Raw genomic sequence first — 20,432 nt, forward strand, 5'->3', positions numbered from 1 at the left:
TTATATTTACAGATCTAAGGCTGAAACAGTCGCTTAGTATTGCTATGTTATTTTTCGCTTCGATGAGCCTACATCATGTGTGGTACATTTATAATGGGGGAGATACATTCGAGAACACAATTCGCGTAAAAACATTTATATATTCACACGTATTTCGAACAGTGGAGGCGCCTATTTTATTACACGATATCGCGATACAAGTGGTATATACATTGTGTATTTATAATATCATAATAATTTCACGCAAGCGAAACACAATTTTCTCCTCAACCGTAGTCACGTGTGTATGCAAACGCGTCGATCCTTTCGGTACCTTTTTCTGTATTCATTTTTTTTTCGAGGAAGCCCAATAACTCTATATAAATAAATATATTTTGTATTATTTATATATTTATATATCATATTCTTTTTTGTTTTCGTGTTTTTATAATTACAACAGTTAATTTACGCGTAGCATATATATTTATTATAATACATATAGAAAAAGTTCGTACACACAATCTCAACCTCAGCTGTGCTACATACGGCACGCGTATGTATCGATTCGAGAAACGTTTCAAACGCAGAGAACGGAAAATAAAAAAAGGAATCTCAATTGAACACGCGAGGCGCGTGCTCTTTCCGTCGCTTTTTTAGGCGATGCAACGCGCGATTGTGCGAAAAAAGTTTGCGGCGGTCACTGCTCGACGACGGAGGAAAAAAGTCTGTCTCAGCTGCTGCTGCTGCTGCTGCTTCGTTAATCGCACCGCGACGAGGCCACGAGCAGCGGTCACGACGACGCGGAGGTGGAGGTGCAGAGCAGCAGAGCCACCGCGCAGCCGAGCATCGACGAGTACCACCAGGAAGTATCGACGACGGGCGACGCTGATCCGCTGCTCGTGCGAGGCAGCTTGATCTCGACCTCGGCCATCTTGAAGATCGAGAGCAGAGGATGGCTGTGCACCTCCTGATGGCGATTGTTGATCTTCTCGCTCAATTCTTGAAGCATAGTGGCGCACTCCTCCTGCAAAGAGAAAAGGTAGAAGAACATTTATCATTTTGTCGCTCGTGCTGTCTAACAAGAGAAATTAATGGTGCGCGAGGGTCGAATATAGAGCCTTGACCTTCACGCACGTTTGCATTCGTGTACTGGTAACGGAAATTAAAGTTTCAACGGGGCAAGTCTGCCCCCATTCATTTTATTTCGAGATTTTTCTGATGTGTGGAGGGGCTGAAGATTGTATCCAGGAAGCTATGTCCAAAGTTGTAACTAGGACTGAATAATAGATGTCGGGAAATGACGAATTAATAGTAAAAAAAAGATAGAGTCTCAATTCATTAGTTGAAACGGAGATTGCCCCCTTAAAGGACGAAAGAAGTGCTTTTTTCTCGATGCTTTTTACTTTTTTATAATTTTATTTTTGCATTTTCAAATTTATTCTAGGTGAATTTTGCGTTTGTGAACAAATTGACCGTGTGCTGCTGCTACTTCGTTACGATTCATTACGGTGGAAAATTATGAATCAAAGACGCAGGACGGGCTTTGATGAGCTTTTAGAGTGCGCACGCGGGGGAAACTATTAGTTCCGTTAAAGGCCTTTTGCGGCTTTAAGTAATTATTGCCAAATGGCTCGTTCGGATGCTTGTGTGTGTGTGTGTGTGTGCGTGTCACGCATTCGAAAAGGACTTAAAAAATGCACTACGTAAAGCATATTATGTAACGACCAACATGCGAATTTTGGGAGCAGAAGAAAATGAGCGCGGGTCGAGTTGCAGAAAAAAAAAGGAAGAGTAGTTTGAGAGGAGGGGAAGGTTCTTTAATTTCAGCGGAAAGCAGTACGTTACATTGCGTTGCCGCGTCGGTGCGGTGCAAGAATCCGGGAGTGATAAACAACTCGCGCTTTATTATTCGACTCTCTCCCCGCGAGCGATCGCACGCGCGAGGGCTGCAGTACAGCAGATTAATAACGATCAGGCCGAGAAATAAAAAAACTGATCTTGAGCTTGAGCTTGTTCGATGAGTTTTAATGTAGTTGAATCATTTTTCCTGACTAGTAAACTTTTTGACCCACAGAATTTCGATTCTTTCGGGACTTTTCATTAATAAAAAAAAAGGATGCTTTTATCCTTTTCATCTCATGGACGGATCGTTCGATAAAGAAACTTACTCAAAGTATATTTGTATAGTAAAAATAATAACATAACATAACATAACATAATTGTTTGAAAAAATGTAAGCTAATTTTTTAATCTCTTTAAATACGATGGTACCACTTTGAGCCTCTGCCGCTAGATGGCGAATACCTACATAAGTGGTAAAGTAAAATTATTATATAAGTCAAAGCACGATTATAAGACATCGTGTAAATATTTTTCGTGTGTCGTTAAACCATGATGTGCATCGTAGAAGAGAATCAAGCATCATAGGATCAAGCAATGCAAACGAGCAGTTATTTAACGTCCCTTTTTGACAGACTATGTACAGGCTTTTCCACGTGCTTTTAATTGTATTCCTTACTTTTTTTCTAGTTGCCAAGTTTTTTCAGTATCTCGATAGACACACACGCACACACTCGAACGCGACGATAATCCAGGGGGCTAATGAGAGAGAGAAAGAGAGAGGAGCTCGCGCGCGAAAGGCAAAAAATCAAGTCTTTGCAAAAGACTTAGGATGTTAAGAGAGGAAGCGAGAGTTGTAGAAGGGAAATTGGCTTTGCACGGATTGCCTCCAAAAGAGAGCGAGATAGATCGAGAGTGAGAGAAAGAGAGAGAAAAGAAGGATTGATAGGATCTCGCTGGCAGAGTCCTGCACATCATCGAACTTGTACACGTATACAGGTTGCAGCAGTAGCAGCGAGTGTATACAGATATATACATCGGATGTGTACGCTGCCGCTGTTCTCTTGTTTTTGCCGTTGCCTCCTCTTCTTTTTTTTTTTTTTATCTCCGAAGCGCGTCGTACTTCGGGAGGATTTTGTATATCGAGTAGAGATTGAACATTTATGTCGACATCCCGTAGTCGTTTTCGATGATCGTCAAAATCTGCTTTGCTAGGTGACATTTTTTTAAAAAAATAATCTCCATCCTACGATAAGCAGGTCGTTTATGGAACCTCTCTTACTCTTTCGAGTGGGTAAATAAAATTAATCAAAGCCTTCCCCCTTACAGATGGTAAACATCGCGTCTTTTGTGCACGGAAAAATCCCTTCAAATATGATGTACGAGTCGTGCTGGTCGTCGTAATTCACGAATCGCATGTCGTAACGCAAACGACTCTCTCTCTCTACCGCCGCCCACACATTCATCCTCGCATAACCCACACGGCTTTACAATGAAGTTTGCTTTAATTCGAGTACACTATTTTTTTTCTTTTTTTTTTCATTGATGATTTTTCTATTGACTCTCTCTCCTGCACCGTCGACGTGCTGCAGTACAACACGCTGTCCCCGATATAAAAAACGGCGTGTTCCCGCGGCGACGCGATCAATCACCTTTACCGTCCCTTGTTTTCGTTCACTCATTGTTTCGTCGCGTCGCGTACTAGAAAGGGGGTGGGGGTGAGCTTCGATAACCGCTGCTGCATGCCGCACCACCACCACCGCCGGATTTCTGCGCAGGGGAATATTTAAGCGCGCAAACACACGATTTCATTCATATAATAATGGTCGTTCTTTCAGTGGCGCCCTGTGTCTGTGTTATACAAGTTGTATTACTACTACACATTATCGCTCGCGCCTGGCACACTCGTTGCCAGCTGCAGTCGAATGTGAGCAAATATAACGTTCATTTAAGTACCCACACACACACACACACACACACATTACACAACCACACTTGGGAGGTTACCGCGCCTTATGGACTTTTGTGTATTTTTCAACGTCTGGTGCGCGCACGCTCGGGCCCGAGCTATAATCAGCTCTACTACTGTAGGCATCGATCAGCGCAGCGCTGCTCGCCACGTAACACATCTAGTCGTCGGCGATGTAATGTATGTAAAATGCAATATGTTTGTCGATACGTATGCACGCGTAACTCTTGAGAAAGTGAGATTATGGTAGCGGCGTGCGAAATTCAAATGTTATACGCAATTTTGTTTGCGCGACATAACGCGCTTGGTTACGAATTAATTTGCATTTCTAACGATCGAAAAATAGCCAATTTAAATGTTCGAAAATGACATTCGAAATTTCTACAAAGAATTTCGATTATACTTTAAGCATTTACCGCTAGATGGCGAGTACTTTGAAATCTGTGTATCTGCAAGTGGCAAAGTCAAATTAACTGCACAAGTAAAGTACAATACTGTACAAGTATTTATCAAAATACGATTTTTTATCAAATTACATGTAGACATCATCTCTAATAAGCAAAAAAATAGCTATTTTAAACGTTTGTAAATGGATCAATATTGATTGGCTTGTTTTTGAGGATGTTGAGAGCATTTGAAATGACTTGAAAATGACAATTTAATTTCTACAAAGAATTTCGATCACCTTAAACCTTCCCCGCTAGATGGCGAGTATTTTTAAATCTGTGTATCTGCAAGTGGCAAAGTCAAAATAACTGTATGAGTCAAAGCGATCATTTGTTATCGATCATTGTTGCCGAGAGTAGTGAAAAAAATATCATAGTAGTAGCAAATAATCAAGGCGCTCGACTGACTAAATTAAAAGGCTGAGCTTGCTGTTATATATATCTGGCAGACAGTACGAACACACTTCGAGTATTTAAACGACATTTCTTTCTCGGTGTGCAGTGCGGGGGTAAGCGTACTCGAAGGGTCAGTTCCTCTCTCTCTCTCTCTCTCTCTCTCTCAGGCGCAGTATTTGCATAGTACTCAAATGGACCGATAACCTTTGGTCCCCGACAAAATGTTTGTGTATACGATATAACACTCAAAGTGCCGTACTTGGGGGCTGTGTGTGGGTATGAGAGAGTGAGTTTTTGACTTTCACCCCCCGGTGTGCAGTACAGCAGCAGCAGCAGCACTTTGTTTGTTTCGGTTTCTCTCTCTATATACGTGTGTGTGTAAGTGCGGCTTGGAAATTCAAATGTTTTTAGTTTATATACCAGTCTCCACGCGAGACTTGGACTTTACAAAGTTTTCAGCGTAAACAAGCGATGATGCACTTACCACCCAACACACACATACGTATACGTATGCTGTTAGAATGGATTCATTCGAGAATGGCTCTATGCCATTCTTGTGCACAAACACCCACGTTCATTGTTATAATCATTATATATTCGTCATAATCGTTATAATCATTGTATATACTTTGTACGCGTGTGTACGTTTGTGTACGCTACCAATTGGAATTGATTATTAATGTCAATCGATTTTATTTACATTTCATTCAATTGCGCAGCACACGCGCCTATACACACACACGCAAGCAAGCAAAGAATCGCCGCTGCTGATGCTTCTACTGCTGCCTGTATGTATAATCGAAAAATAATATACAAGCACTCGAAAACGCGATGAAAGGCATATTCGCCAGAGCGACAGAGATAATAACAAGCAATCTCACCCCATGTCGGAGCTCTGCGCATTCAAAATCGATACACGAACCGATAATTATTATTTTCCAACGAATCTGCTGCTCTCACCGAGTGAGAGCTCGCGCACCGGCTCGAGATTAAAGTTTTCAATGAATGTCATTTCGTAAATTGTACTTGTTTTCTGTGTGTGTGCGCGCACAAGGAAAGATGTGGAAGGACAAGCACGTGGATGAAAATATCAACTCTCGCGATATTTATTAATGTGTATAATATTCTATAGCGCGCTGAGCAATTGCCGATAGAGTTGTTGAAAAATATAAACTCTTCGGGTTGGATTATCGGTTATTGGTAAACAATAAAAGAAATTTAATTTGATGCCCGCGCGAGTATTTTGTAATTTGCAATTTTGTCGAGAGGATGCGAAAGGGACGCAAAAAGTTTTGTAAAAATGTAGAAATTTAAGTAGTATTGGTCGACGGATTCGATCGTGTTTACACTCTGTTAAAATTTAAATCAACTTTCGAGAAAAAAAACGTATCGTCGCGCTTTCGCGAAAATTTTCCCCCAGAAAATTGATTACGGCGAAGCTCCCCAAGAGCCAAGAAAATCCATCGAATTGAAAATCCAAAAGAACATTATAACAGAAAGAGAGCCTGAAATCGAGGTAAACACAGTCGCACGCGCTGCAACTCGCGCGTCGAAAAACTTTTCTCGTCTGTGTAGATAGTACAGTATATATTCGCTGCATCGTTGTGAAACGCGAAAAAGGAAAGAAGGAAACAAATAACCGAGAGAGAGAGAGAGAGAGAGAGAGAAAACCGAGGCACATGCCAAGCTCGACGGAAAGTTTATTAAGGACGAGCTTAATTAACTTAACCACGTCGCCACGATTATCCACGTGAGAGCTGCAAAATCTACCTGACAATCCCTCTCTCTCTCGAAATGCAAAGTGTCCGAGAGCATTAACTTTGCTCGCTCGCTATATAGCTTTCTCCGAGCGGCCTTTGCTTCAAAATAAAACACACACACACACAGTTGAAATACGATTTATATAGTTGACGAGCGAAAAAGAAATGTTTTTTCTCTATATACCCGTGAGATATAAAAAAAAGAAGAGTTGAGGCTTGGGAGTCGAACACGACAAGACCCGAAACGGAAAATCCTCGCATGGATAGAGTAAGGGACAATCGCATCTGCATGATCTCTCGAAAAAATTTGGGAGTTAAATTCCACACACACAAATCGTATACTCCTAAGAGGGAAGAGTAGCAGTATAGTAGTAGTAGTTGTTGTACCAGATCGTAACAGTTGTTGAGCTATAATACTCGTACTAAGCTCGTTAAAGGATCGCCAAGGAGAAACTGTGGGATATTATCTATCCCGCGAGTATTTGCGTGTGTCCAGAGAGGCCATCTTACGTATATACACGTCTCTTATTAGAATCTTAAATTATACTCTTCATTTCGAGGACGACGAAGAAACGCACTGACATCAGCTGCTGCTGCTCGAGCTTAATTTTTGTTATCGGCGCTCAAACGAAAACAGACACTTGAGAAAAACAATCTTTTTTCAGCGCGATGAAAAAGTTTTTTCCGAGCGCAACTATACCGGCGAGCTGGTCTTCAGCCTCCGTACGTATACTAGTCGATAGAATTTCTTTCTCTGGACGCAGTTGTTTTTCCTGCTGCTGCTGCGCATCAACGGGCAACTTTTCAAATTGCAACTCTTTCTCGCTCTTTCATGAGAGACCAGCGGCAGCAGCCATGTGTACGAGAGAGAGAGAGAGAGACGGACAGAAAGAAGAGAGCGAAATTTTCGCGAGCCATCGCACGGATTTCACATTTTTCACTGCCCCTTTTTATATATATCTGCAGTATGTTATCACTGTGAAGCGCATTTTTCAATTATCCCCCTCAGTCTTTTCTACTTTTGCCTCCTCTCTCTCTCTCTCTCTCTCTCTCTCTCTCTCTCTCGTAAGCGCACGTATGAGAGAGAGAGAGAGAGAAAGAGAAATCGAAATGAACGTTAAAAATTCTATGCATCTATTTCATATCCAATTTCCTCGGCCTCTTTCCGCCCATCCAATAAAAACCATTTCCCAACTATGAAAATCCAAAATATCATTTTTCATCCATCGCGCGTCATTCGAAGCTGCTGCTGCGGTCGGAGTAAGCTAGGATCCAGAGAAAAAATTCAGTGCGCGCTTGTGCGCGCGGCGCGACAGATAAACTAGAAGCAAGTGTTTGGATCTTCTCTCTCTCTCTCTACGGTAAACGGGCACGTGAAATGAGTAAGCGAGTGCGGGAGAGCACGAAGGGGGGCTGAGGGAAGGAACTAAGAAGGAGCTTGGGAAAGTCGTTAGTGGTACCGTGAATTCGCTCAATCGCGTACGCTCACTCTGTCTCTCGAACCTCCCGCCGTTGCCGCCGCACGGAGAACGTACTGCTGCATTACTGCACTACTACTAGTACTACCCACCCACATGCTCTCCTTACCGTTCTTAACGTGGGAGCAGATGAAACTTCGTGACTTTAAGTTTCTCAGCTCTACGCGGCGGCAACGGTAATTGCTCAGCCAAGGAGAGATACCGATCTTAAGGGTCTCTCTCTCTCTCTAGCTATGCTTTATGTGAAACAGCATTGTAACGACGTGTGTATGTGTGTGCTGCAGTACTCGGGGTAGATGCAGCGCGTAGTCTATAATGGCATTTTCGCTTTCGAATGTTTTATTTTTTATTTTTTTATATAATTTGTCGTTCACCCGTGGAATTCGCACGTCTCGTTTGACAATCGCATATTTTTGCGTTTATTGCGAATTTAAATTTTTGGAAAAACAGGAAATAATAAAAAGCAGCGCGCGCGTGGTTAACTGACGAGACGATAAGAGGATACGCGATTGTTTGTTTTCTTTCTTTCATTTATATTTTTGAGTACGGTACTTGAAAATTTTTCATTGTACGTACGTCGTCGTATCGCATTGCGCGAATCGCGCGACCGACTATTTTCGAATCATTGTTCGGAAAAGCAGGGTACTTTTTATATCCCAACAAAGAAACGTCGAAAAAAAAAAGAAGATAATTTATCTCAATAGAAAAGCAATACAATGCACAAATGCAGATCAGCGATGCGAGCTTCTATGAATTTTTATCGCGATTCAAAATAAAAAAAAAAACTTATACAGCTCGGGTGTAACATAATTTGCTCGCGAGACTCGTCGATGCACACACGCACACACACACACACACACACACACACACACACACACTTCTGCCAATACCTATCTAGCTAGCTCCTGAAGCATTCATAGTTGCATTAATCTCGAAGGAGAAAAAAAAGAGAGTAAGCTCGGTCTTGTGTGTGTGTGTGTGTGTGTGTGTGTACTTACACTTACACGGGTGTGTAAGAGTTGCCAAGCCACCGAGGGCTATTCTCTCTATAAATCCAACTCCCTCCCTTCCTCCTGCCATAGCCTCTTCGTCGCCTTATATATGTATTCTATATACACACAGACACGCGTAGCTGCCGCACGCTCGAGAAGATGGCAAAGCGTCAAACGTTTCTCGCCACGCCGCGCGCGCGCGATATGCGAGAAAGGGCAGAGGCAGGTGCTCCACATACACATACACTTGCCTGCAAAGAGGTGGGAAGAGGTAGCTTGCTATACTATGCTGCAAAACCCAACTCTTTCTCTCTAGCTTTGGCTAGCTAGCTGGTTGGATGGTGCCGCTCTGGCTTCGTGCCAGCTAAGGTGCCGCTCGTATTATAAGCTATATATCAGCTTATAAAGCTCACCGCGCCAATATCGATCCCTCTTATATTTACTAACGAAATTTTCCCCAATTCCACGTGTACAGTTCAAACGTTTTTCGGTGCAGTTGGTAATTATAACGCACAGTAAAGTCACATTACAATCAATAATGAATAACAACAATCTCTTGCAAGTAGTAGTAGTAGTAGTAGTAGTAGTAGTGGTACGTAGGCGAACAATCTCGAGCCACAATCGAATTCCCTCGAGTAGCGCTGAGCTTTCCCTCTTTACGACGTTACGTATGTGTGTGCGAGCGTGTACGTCTCGTGTATATAACGACCGAACGCGGATTAACGTCTCCGCGCGTATATAGTATAGCAGTATAGTATATATACGCCTCTGCACTATGCATTATACACGCGTAATCTCGAAGCGTTACATGGCCTCGCAAGTGCGCGCGCGTATCATTTGGGAAAAGCAGCAGCAGCAGCAGCAGCAGAGCTTGCAGCTCTGAGCTAGAAATTCCGACGCGCGGACGACGCGTGTGTACGTCGTGTGCCGCTGCTGCTGCCCCTCGATCGGCTCTTCGAGATATTGCCCACCCAGTAAAAGCAGTTGTATATCGTGTGTGGAGGAGTCGATTTTTGCTGCTGCTGCTGCTGCTGCTGTGTAGTATACACTGACCTGCGCGAGAAAATCCAGCTCTGGTAGTACGTACACCTGAGCATTTTTCGGTTATCCTCGAATGCTGCTCTATAGATATATATCTACTACTACTACAGCCTTTGATTTATTTTCTCCCGCGCGCACGAGTACAGAGTGTAGGTAACCTTTGACTTTGCGTCTACTAGCAAGAGCTTTATCTCTCTCCCTTTTTTCTCGTCTACCTTATTTTTTCTCTCTCTCTCTCTCTCTCTCTTATCTCGTGCGCACGAAAGAGATGGATGTTCATTATTTTACAAGCTGACCATCAAATTTCACTATGCACATCTCGCCCCTTCGGTATATGATTATTTAATTTATAAATTGATCGATACGCCGAAGATGCTCGTATATATACCTCGTAAATATCTGTGTGTGTATGTAAACTTTCGACGCGCAGTCACGAAAAGTTTTGCATATAAGTGAAGGTCCCTCGAGGTACCCAGTCCAGCAGCAGTAGCCCACACACGTGCGCGCAATACCCGAACGCGCCACGGCTTCGACGAGGCCAGAAATGTACATTTGAGAATTTTCTTATATACTTGCGCAAGTTTCCAGACGTTGAAGAGGTTTTTTGCGAATGTTTTTTTTTTTGTTCCTAATGATATATCCGCTCTCGCGAGGATTTAGACAGTTTCTTTTTTGCTCCGACATCTTCGGGGATCGAGAGTTCTGGACCGAAGGATACAAACTTGTATATATTTTGCATGCAATTATATGTCGGGTGATTGCGACGCATGGAGAGTCAATTATAAACTTTTGCGTCAACTTGAAAAATAAAACTATGTCTCATTTTACAATTGCCATTCCGATAATTGGTTTTATAACTCGGCCAAACAACGAAAAAAGGAGCTTTGTAAAATTATCTATCTTCTGTCGTCGTCATCGTCGTCGTCGCCGCCATGTAAGAAAAATATCGATGCCACCGCATTGAAAGTCTTCAGTCTTTCAACGGGTTGTAGACTGGTAGTGGTGAGCCGCCATAGCGATACATCGTCGAAAACGTGATAACCCCTCGGGCCTGGCAGAGCTCGGAAATCGACGTCGCACCCACCACTACGCAGACACTCGTTTATCTCTTTCTGTGCTCTTGCTGCTCTCGTGACTCCACACACACATACTCGGGCACGCTTGCGGAGGATTACTCGCGAACTACCCAGCCGACATAGTCCGACGTATACTGCAGCTGTTATTCTCGTTTCTCGATTGCCTCGCCGCGATACGTATATACTTCATATATAGACGTTTTCTAATCGCAGAGCTCGTTCTTTTGATAAAATAATGCGCGCGGATAAAGTTCGGGTATTGCTAATGGCAGTAGGAAACAATTTTTTTCTTCTCGTTCACGCCGCAACAATAAATGTTGAGAAAAGGAAGTCCGCGCGGCACTAACTCGAGGAGAGTCTTAACGTGCGAAGGGCTGCAGTGTGCATGCGTAATTGCGTTATCAAAAAGTCATTAGCCCGAGGTTTGGTGCTAGAGAGTAACGCCGAGTCCATGGGCTATGCATACACACACACACACACACACACACACACACACACACACACTCGAGTCCAACTTTATGCGACGTCAACGACCTCGCGCGTTACGTACGCGGCACTCTGATACACGCAGAGTCTAGTGTATTCAATTGACGCGACTTAATCTCTGCGACGATATATGTATAAGCGATGAAAAGCACGACACGACAAAAAAAAGAAGAAGAAGAGTTAATCGATTGATCACGTTTTCAAGCGCGTAATTCGATCGGTCGCGCTTCCTCTCGTGCTGCCGGCGCAAAACTTTGAAATTACTTTTGAAGAGCGACGACGACGGCGGGAGGGCCCGAAAACTTTCTTATGTGGAATAGAAAATTAGCCAAAGCTCTGCTCGTCGACAAAATAGCATAAAAAACTTCGTGTACAACGAGTACCGGCTAATGCGTACAGTAGCCTAGCTTCGCTCGAGCATTTGTAAATTGACAATCCTCTTATAGATCAACGACAAAACTTGAAAATTTTATAGCGAGTCTTGTATACGTAATGAGCGGAGAGTCTATGAGAGAGAGAGAGTGAGTGCATTGCTAAATAAAAGCCGAAAACTTTGCTTTAAACGTGTATAGCTTGAGCATCGATATCCGATGGTAAAATTGTTGATATTTTAGGCGAATTAGACGCAGCTTTCAGGAGACTCGAAGAAAACAAAAAAATTAGCTCATCGGTTTCGATTTCATTTCATTTGTCTTGCCTGCTGCAAGCCCAAGTGCGAGCGTCTCTTTGTGCTTTCTTCCTCTTCCCTTTTTCTTTTTTGTTTTAAGTGGGTTAGGGCTGCGTGTAGAGAGAGAGAGAGAGAGAGAGAGAGAGAGATAAAGAAAAAGAAGCAAAAAAAAAGCATCCAGTAGTACCTCTGCTGCTACTGCTGCTGCTACGTAGCGTGTACCAATTACAGCAAGTCCATGAGTTGGAAAAACCTCGAGATTTTCGCTTTTATCATTCGCCGTATTATACACGTGTACAATGCGAGTGTGTAGACACGAGCGAATGAAAAATACACACAACAGAGACAGAGAGAACAGTGGCCTCGTGTATAGAGACATACGCCCACGCACACGACGACGACGACGACGAAAAAAAGTGGATAATAAAAACAACGTCAAAAAAAAAGTAAAAAAAAAAAAGCGGGGGGGAAAAAATTTATAAATGCAGACGCGTGTGAGCTATATACAGATGGGCGCGCGTACACACATACGCAACATATATTGAAATATTTTTCCAGATCCGGGGACGTATACGTACATCCATACGTATATATAATGCCTCTCGTCGAGCGCGCGCAATGCGATTTTATCGCGATATTACGAGCGATGAAAAATTCCGTCTCTCTCTCTCTCTCTCTGTTTTGTGTGTAGTGGCACACGCACACACACTTTTTTGTCCAGTTTTACACACACACACACACACACACACACACACACACACACACACACACACACACACACGTATATATGCAGTGGTCGTGCATGCGTGTACCCACCTACATAGCGCCCGGTGACTTTCTTTCTCCATCTCTCTTTTTTTACGATCAACATCGCGCGCGCTCGTGCCGACTCTCTCTCTCTCTATATATATATACGATGCTCGTTGCGTGGATGTATGTTGAATGAATAGAGATAGCACAGAGCGATAAAAGCGATATCACTATTTTTTTTTTGCTCTTTGCTTTCTTTTTTTAAATATGTATATCCATGGTTCTCGTGTGTATAGATAAAACGATGAAATCTCTTTTGTTTCCTGCACTCCCTGGGATATAACAAGAGAGAGAGAGAACGAGAGAGATGTATACGGGACTAATTTTGCGCGTCCTGCAGCACAATTCGAGGACGCGCTTATATTTCGCGGGCAATTAATCGATATATTTGTGTATGTGTACTCGGCAGGCTTTGGTTTATTTATCTGAGGGACGGGCGAAACACAAAAAAAAATCACTCCGCCCATCTCGGACTCAATTAATGATAATGAAAATGCAATTACTCACCTTGACGCGCATCAGATGCCGCAAATTTTCCTCCTCCGACACGTTGGCCTGCTGCAGCGCGTTGTCGTTGGTCAGTCGAGCCGCGGCTATGACGTTCTCCTTCGTTATATTGTACAGGAAGAGAGTACAGATAGTCTGGAGACGAAAAGAAAAAAATCATTTTATTTCGGTTTAAGGCTAGTTTCTTTCCAAAGAATAAGTTTTTGAATTGTCCTATCAAATGAAAGATTCCAATAAAATAGACCAAATACAATAAAAAACTATGTAGCGTGCTTCGATTTATATAAAATTATTGTGACTTTGCCACTTGCAGATTTACAAAATTTAAGGTACTCGCCATCTAGCCGGGGAAATTGATACTATCATAATTAAAGTGGTAAATTTATCGAAGCGATCACATTGTCATTTAAAGGTAATTTAATATTCACATCATAATTGTATCAGAAAATGGTAATGTATTTTTTGGACATTTGATGAAAGTCGAGCATTTTAACCATGTCATCGATTTTAATATTATGGTTTTTTTGAGTACATAGCGTACCTGATTATTGACCTCCTCTCGCATGAAATTGTCGAGCGAGACGACGGCATCTACCACCGTCAAATTATTCAAAGGTTTGAGCAAGTTTTCATCGGTCTCGCTGTACCCGAGGAACATGAAGACTCCGTGCGGTATATTGTAGGTATCTGCGAACGAGATATGGTAGGAAATAATTATTATTATTACAGTTTATATCCTTTACGCTTTTCAGTAGAATTAATTCGTATAATAATCTCGATTCTCGTTTGTTAATCGTAAGTCACATCTTAAACATGTAAATTATTCGAATCACTCAATAACGAATACACCTCTTATAAACATTTAAAAATGAAAATAGCTTCTTGTCTCGTTGTTATTCTCAAGTTGCAGCTGGGTGCGGTACTCACCGGGAGACGGCCGCATGCATATGAAGCGACCGCTGTAGCAGAGGCAGCGGCCCCGGTAAGCCTGATAGGCCGGCGCCGCGTGATTGTAAAAGGCGAAGTCGGTCTTGCAGGGCGACGATTTCACGCAGATGACGTTGCAGGTCAGCCGCTCGCCCTCGCCGCACTGGCACAGCTCCGAGCACTCGTCCGGCTCGCTGTCTTTGTAAAACTGGACAGATGCAAGGAACACGCACGATTCGTCGGTTTATCAAGTACAGATGGAAATGCAATTGGACAATTAAAATTCAAAATGAAACTAAAAGGAGCAAAGGATGCATTGCCGCGTGAAAGTATATCTTTCATCGATTCGAGTAAAAAAAAAAGAACGAACAATTAGTTGGTAAATTTTTGCTCTTGAAATGGAGATGGGTTAAATGGCGTGAATAGTTGTAAGCATACTGATTGGTTTTATGAAGTGGCACAGTGGAATGCTATAGTTTTAGTCTGTTCGTTGCATGCTACACATTCTGTTTCAGCTTTTTGATATGGGACGCGTAAATGTATCACGAAACCGAACAGTATCAGAATTGAAAGTATGCGCAATAATTTAAAAAATTGATATCGTTCCTTTACTTTAAACGTTCTATGAATTTTTATTTTCTACTCGCGAAACGAACTCGTACATATGATCAAGTTATATAGTTTCGGTTTCGATATATAAATTTGCGAGAAACGGAATAACTCGCGTCCACGCGTTACGACGCTATTTATACATTACAAAGTCGGATAAATATTCTTGCCGAGGTCTAGCGCAACTACGACGACGACGACGACGAAGACGAAAAATTACACGTAACGCGCCTGCCATAAGAATCAACGCGTAGGGCAGGGTCGGCGGCAGGCACCACCACCAACGCTGCGCGTCATAAACATTTCAAAGTCCGCCCGTGTGTCGCATATGGGCGAGCTTGTGTGTCAAAAATTGAAGAAAAAAAAAAAAAAAAGAAGCGAGCAAAGAATGAAAAAAAAAGTCGCAGCGGCATAACGCCCGCCTCTTGCATCCTGTCAGACGACGACGTTGCGCGCAAGCTCCCTTCGTTCCATTTTTTTCACTCTCTCTATACAGCTCTTCTCTTTTGCGTTACACGTATGTATAAGAATTTCACGAGCCGGTGGTGGTAGTCGTCTAGGCCATGGTCTGGCCCTACATATATGTATGGTAGGTACACGCGCTGTCTCATACAAGTGTTGCTTTACATACAAGCGCACGAGGAAAAGGAGAAGAAAGGTTGAAGTCTCAGGGTAACGTATATATAGCAACAGCCGGGACACGACGACGACGACGACGATCGTCGTCGCTGGTGGTGGTGAAGGCGGCCTCGCGGCGCGTTGCGAAAAGGCTCTTTTATACATATATACGAACGCGTGTGTGTATAGGTATATAATACTAACAGGCAGCGTGCAGAGAGGTAGAGGTAGACTAGTAGAGAGAGAGAGGTAATGTACTCACCCTTTTGCCTTTACCCTCGCGTATGTACTGCTGGTGCGACTGGCTTGGCCTTTGATAAACGCAAAAACCTGCGATAGAGAAAGAGAGAGAATAAAGACTATGTGAGAGAGCAACGTATACGTATATAGATATATAGTTAGTAGTATGTATGCTATGTCTCTCTATGTATGTATAAACGCGCGAGGGTGAGAAAAGTTTACACTGTTTCGCGCCATGGAGTCGTATTTTTTCGCCTGCCTGCTCTTTTTTCTTCATCTTTTCCTTCTTACTCATTTTTTTTCCTCTCCTTTTTTTTTTTTAAATTTCGCCTCTCACTCGTCTATTTCAAAGATGCGTGTATGTGTGTGAGTGTACGTTGTGCTACGTACGCGCGCACAACATTTGCTTAGCTCAAGCTCTACAGAGAGAGAGAGAGAGTCAGCTAAAGAGAGAGGGTTGAGCTATATTCCACCAAAGTGGCTTTTCCGATTTGCCAAAGCATGCTCAGTCTTTTTGACTCTCTCTCTCTCTCTCACACGCCCACCCCAAGCAGACTTTAACACACTCACACACGCGCACACTTATTCTCGTTTTCTCTCTCATTGGGACCGCCGCCGAAAGCGGCTGCGTATCACAATTTCGAGGTTCTTTCCAGCTCCGGCTTTGTACCGCTAGAAACAAGCTACGGACTTGCTGCTGCTACGAGCACAGTTTTAACTTTATTCGTTGTGTGTCCCAGACGTAGAAGCGAAGGTAAACCGAGCGAAAAAGACTAGGCAAGAGCTGAACCTTTTTTTTTGCACTGTTACGGATTGGTTTGCAAATTTTTTGTTTTGTATTTAAAGTTTCACTTATCCTTTTGCTGGAAAACAAATTTACTCGCAATTATTATCCACATTCGAACGTGTTATTTGTGAATGATAAAGAAGTGTTACGAGTCGATGATCGGCATTTCGACAGAAGTCGATCGCTAGATGCGAAGAGGGAGAACCGAAAGAAAACTATGACACAGAACCGATCAAAGGCCTCGGCGCCAAGTATGCGACTACGGTCCAAGTATATATAAGCTTTTAAACGGTCGGATTTTCACCTCTTTTACAACGTGTCACGTGCACACATACGAACACGCGGGAAATATTTCTCCGAGAAAAAGTTCGCGAGAGCGAGAGAAAAAAATGCTTCGCGCGCGTAAAATTACGATTGTTTCCCCACGGCTCGCCAACGCTGCCACGCCGCTTTGGCTTTTGACTGTTGCTCGCGAAAAACGTCTCGTTACCCGCGCTGCTGCAGATTTAGCATAGCACTTCTGTTCTCGTGCTTTAACTCAAAAGAGAAAAGTCAATTTCGATCGAGCCAAAGCACGAGCACACAAAAAAAAACAGAAATGTCCCGTGCAGAGGAAAATGTACCGGTTGGCAGTTTCTCCGAGTACAGTAGCAGATATGAAAATGAAAAAGTTGCTTTTTGCGCGCGCGCGCTCGCGCAAAGTGCAGCGCAGTTCGAATTTGCCCCACAAATGCACACACCCACACACGCACGCACAACACACACTCGTATGTAACTCGTTGACATTCGCGCGTGAGCGGACAGCTCTCCTATAGCCAAAATAACATTCGCGAGAGGCCAGCAGAAAAGGATCTTTATCTGTACACACACGTGAGCGAAAACGTAAGTACATATTCGCACACTCGGGGAGGAACTTTTTATAGAAAAGCTCGAAGCCTGTCGTCAAAAGTGTGCAGCTGGGGGGGGGGGGGGGGGGGNGGGGGGGGGGGGGGGGGGGTATAGTGAAATCGAACAATCACCGGTTGAATAGTTGCCAGAAATCGCGCAGCAGCAGTAGGAGCTGGAGAAGAAGAAGAAGAAGAAGAGAAGATGCGACGGAAGAAGCGAAGAGACGACGCTTTTCGACGCGACCTTTGCACCGGTATTATTCGTGTAATGCACAGAGACATGTGTGTTACACGTATGTACCGTATACACAACGGAAACTATTTCGATTTCGTAGCATGTATACGCGTGTCGTGAACGCTAAAGTTCGTTGACCTTTTCTGACTATTTATTCGATTGGAAGGTATCTAACAAAAGTCGATCGATTAATTTCTATTGATGTTCATAAATAGATTAGACTAATACGAGCTACTCGATAGAATGACTTATACAATTATTTTGACTTTAACTCTTGCTAATTTTTTTGAAACAATAAAATTGACATTTTTGTGCTAAAATATCTGAACTGATTCGATTCTATTGACAAAGCAAGAAAAATGGAAGTAAGAAATATCAGCTGATGTTCAAATGGTAGAATTATTTTGGCGCGTTTTGGCCCTTTATGTAAGCGAGGCGAGATCACGTCGTAGAGATGTATATAAATTATGATATATCATGATATAACGTTATATATAGTGAAAATTACCTCCACCAACATTTGATCCCACACAATTGAAAAATGTCTCGGATTTTAATCATGCTTCTAAATTATTTCAAATATACTGCCTGCTTTGGGTCGCTAACTCATTTTTGATGCCCCTAAATACATAAATGTCAAGTATTATGATCCAACTTTCGATTAGTGTAAGTTGTGGGTTCAAATTTTACATTTTATGCTATGCAGCGATAATTATTCCATTGAAAAATTCACGTATTTCAAAAAAACTGTCACCTTCGTAGATATGAATATCTTGAGCCATGGTCATTCTTTTTGACCGCTCGCCCCGTCAAAAGACTCGTTTTTCATGAGCGAATTTCGGGTTGTGCGGAAAATTGTATGCGTTTCTTATTTCTCATACTTAGTTGATCAAAGCAGCGATTTGACACCTCCGTGTGTGTCACTTCCGTAACCGAAATTAATCAATTTTAAGCATAAAATTGGACCCAATTTTCGTAAAACGAAATCTCAAGGTCCCAGATTCAATGATTACTCATATTTTATGGTTTAAAAAAAGGTAAACTAGCTCACGCCGTTCAATGTGAAAAAGAAAATTTTCACCATTTTTTCATTTTCTATGCCCGAAAAAGCAGACATCGGGAGAATCAACCAAATACGTTATGTACAAAGAGCTTGTCCATCAGATCTACATTCACCAAAATGACGGTTTTTTTTTATGAAACAAGGCATTTCAAAAGCATCAACCACAATTTGTATTGTATTGCAATTCTCAGCCTCTTGTACAATTATTTTCTCTTTGCCACTTGCAGATTTATCGATTGAGGTACTTGCCATCCAGCAGTGGAGAATGAGTTTAATTATGATTGAAGCTTCATAACATTTTTGTAAAATTAAGACAATAATTAAATCGGTAGTCAATCATTAATTTCCCTCGAAAAAAATGCAGTGTCGATTGGTAAAATTTTAAACCTCCGACTTTACAACAAATCTGCATTTAATTGATGTTTTTTTAACCGTGTAACCAACGATAGGAGCTTGGAAAGTACGCGTGATATTTCTTTCTGTACTTAATATATCAATCCACCCTAAATTCTTACAAATAATAAATAATCAAGACTCACGTGGTGGCACTGTACTCGTGGTCGTCGTGCTAGGCGTAGTCGGAGCCGGCGTCGTCGTCGTCGTCGTCGTCGTCGTCGTCGGAGCCTTGGTCGAACTCATCGGCGTCGTCGTGGCCGTCGTACTCGTCGTCGCGCTGGCCGCGTCCGACTCCGCCGCGATCGACTCCTTGTTAAAACGATGACTCTCCTCGATCGATCGTACCGTCGGCACGTCCGGTATGACGTTGTTGTCCTCGGCCTCGTGGCGACGCTCCTCCTCGACCTCCACCTCCTCTTCCGGCAAACTCTCGAAGCTCGTCGCCGCGACCAGCGAGGCTCTGGGCGTCACGACGGTCGGCCACGTGGCTCGTTGCGTCGTCGTCGTCGTCGTTTTGGTCGTCGTCGTCCTCGGCGTTTTCGCTATCGTCGCTGGCCCACTGGTGCTCGTCCCGGACCTGCCGTGGCCGTGATGACGACTGCGCCTCGCGTGGAAGTCCTTTTGAGCCGCGGCTGAATAACGTCGAAATTTCAATACGTGAATATTGCATACACGAGGATGAAAGAAAAATTTCGACTTGAAAAAAATCTCGCGCACCATATCCGTGACATCGGTAGACCGCAATAAAAAGCCTTTCTCGTTACGCTTGTTATTCCTTTGGAGCTCTCTTACTCTGTACAAGCGCGAATGTACATGTACAGGGGGGAACTTGAACGCTCCGACGCCGCGGTAACCGGGTCAACGAGGCGTGCCAACGAGAGGGAAAAATATACCTCCAAATTGCATAGATATACCCGCGCGTGTTACGGCGCGGCGACGAGAACTCCGTAGAGCTAGAGAGCGAGAAATATATACGAGAAATCGGCTCTTCGTCTTCGTATCCTCGGGCGCAAAAAAAAAAAAAAAAAAAAAAAACGATGTAGCTCTCGCTATACTATCTAAAATGACTTATCTATGTCTAGGCTATGCTATAGCTCTCCCGCGAAAACATCGTGTTCTCTGCGCAGCTATACATGCGGGTATGTTTGTCCAGAGAGTTTTGCTCGCGATTCGACGATCATTCGGTGGCTGTGCTGTACTTATATTTGTATAGATGTGAAAGTG

The 20,432-nt window shown here is 43.0% G+C and overlaps 1 protein-coding gene across 1 annotated transcript in view; it reads right to left on the bottom strand.

Moving 5' to 3' along the window:
- Positions 1-421: 421 nt before the first annotated feature.
- The window catches only part of LOC106656465, a 187,788-nt gene continuing 167,777 nt past the window's right edge, over positions 422-20,432 (bottom strand). Inside the window, exons 11-16 of the mRNA XM_023462110.1 lie at positions 19,352-19,840; positions 15,863-15,930; positions 14,374-14,581; positions 13,988-14,133; positions 13,447-13,581; positions 422-1,003 (exon numbers count right to left, since the gene is read on the bottom strand). Coding sequence (XP_023317878.1) covers positions 770-1,003; positions 13,447-13,581; positions 13,988-14,133; positions 14,374-14,581; positions 15,863-15,930; positions 19,352-19,840 — 1,280 coding nt within the window. The 3' untranslated portion in view covers positions 422-769. The remainder of the gene's footprint in view (positions 1,004-13,446; positions 13,582-13,987; positions 14,134-14,373; positions 14,582-15,862; positions 15,931-19,351; positions 19,841-20,432) is intronic.

The sequence above is a fragment of the Trichogramma pretiosum genome, unplaced genomic scaffold (genome assembly GCF_000599845.2).
Source record: "Trichogramma pretiosum strain Unisexual culture from Peru unplaced genomic scaffold, Tpre_2.0 scaffold20, whole genome shotgun sequence".
Taxonomy (NCBI): domain Eukaryota; kingdom Metazoa; phylum Arthropoda; class Insecta; order Hymenoptera; family Trichogrammatidae; genus Trichogramma; species Trichogramma pretiosum.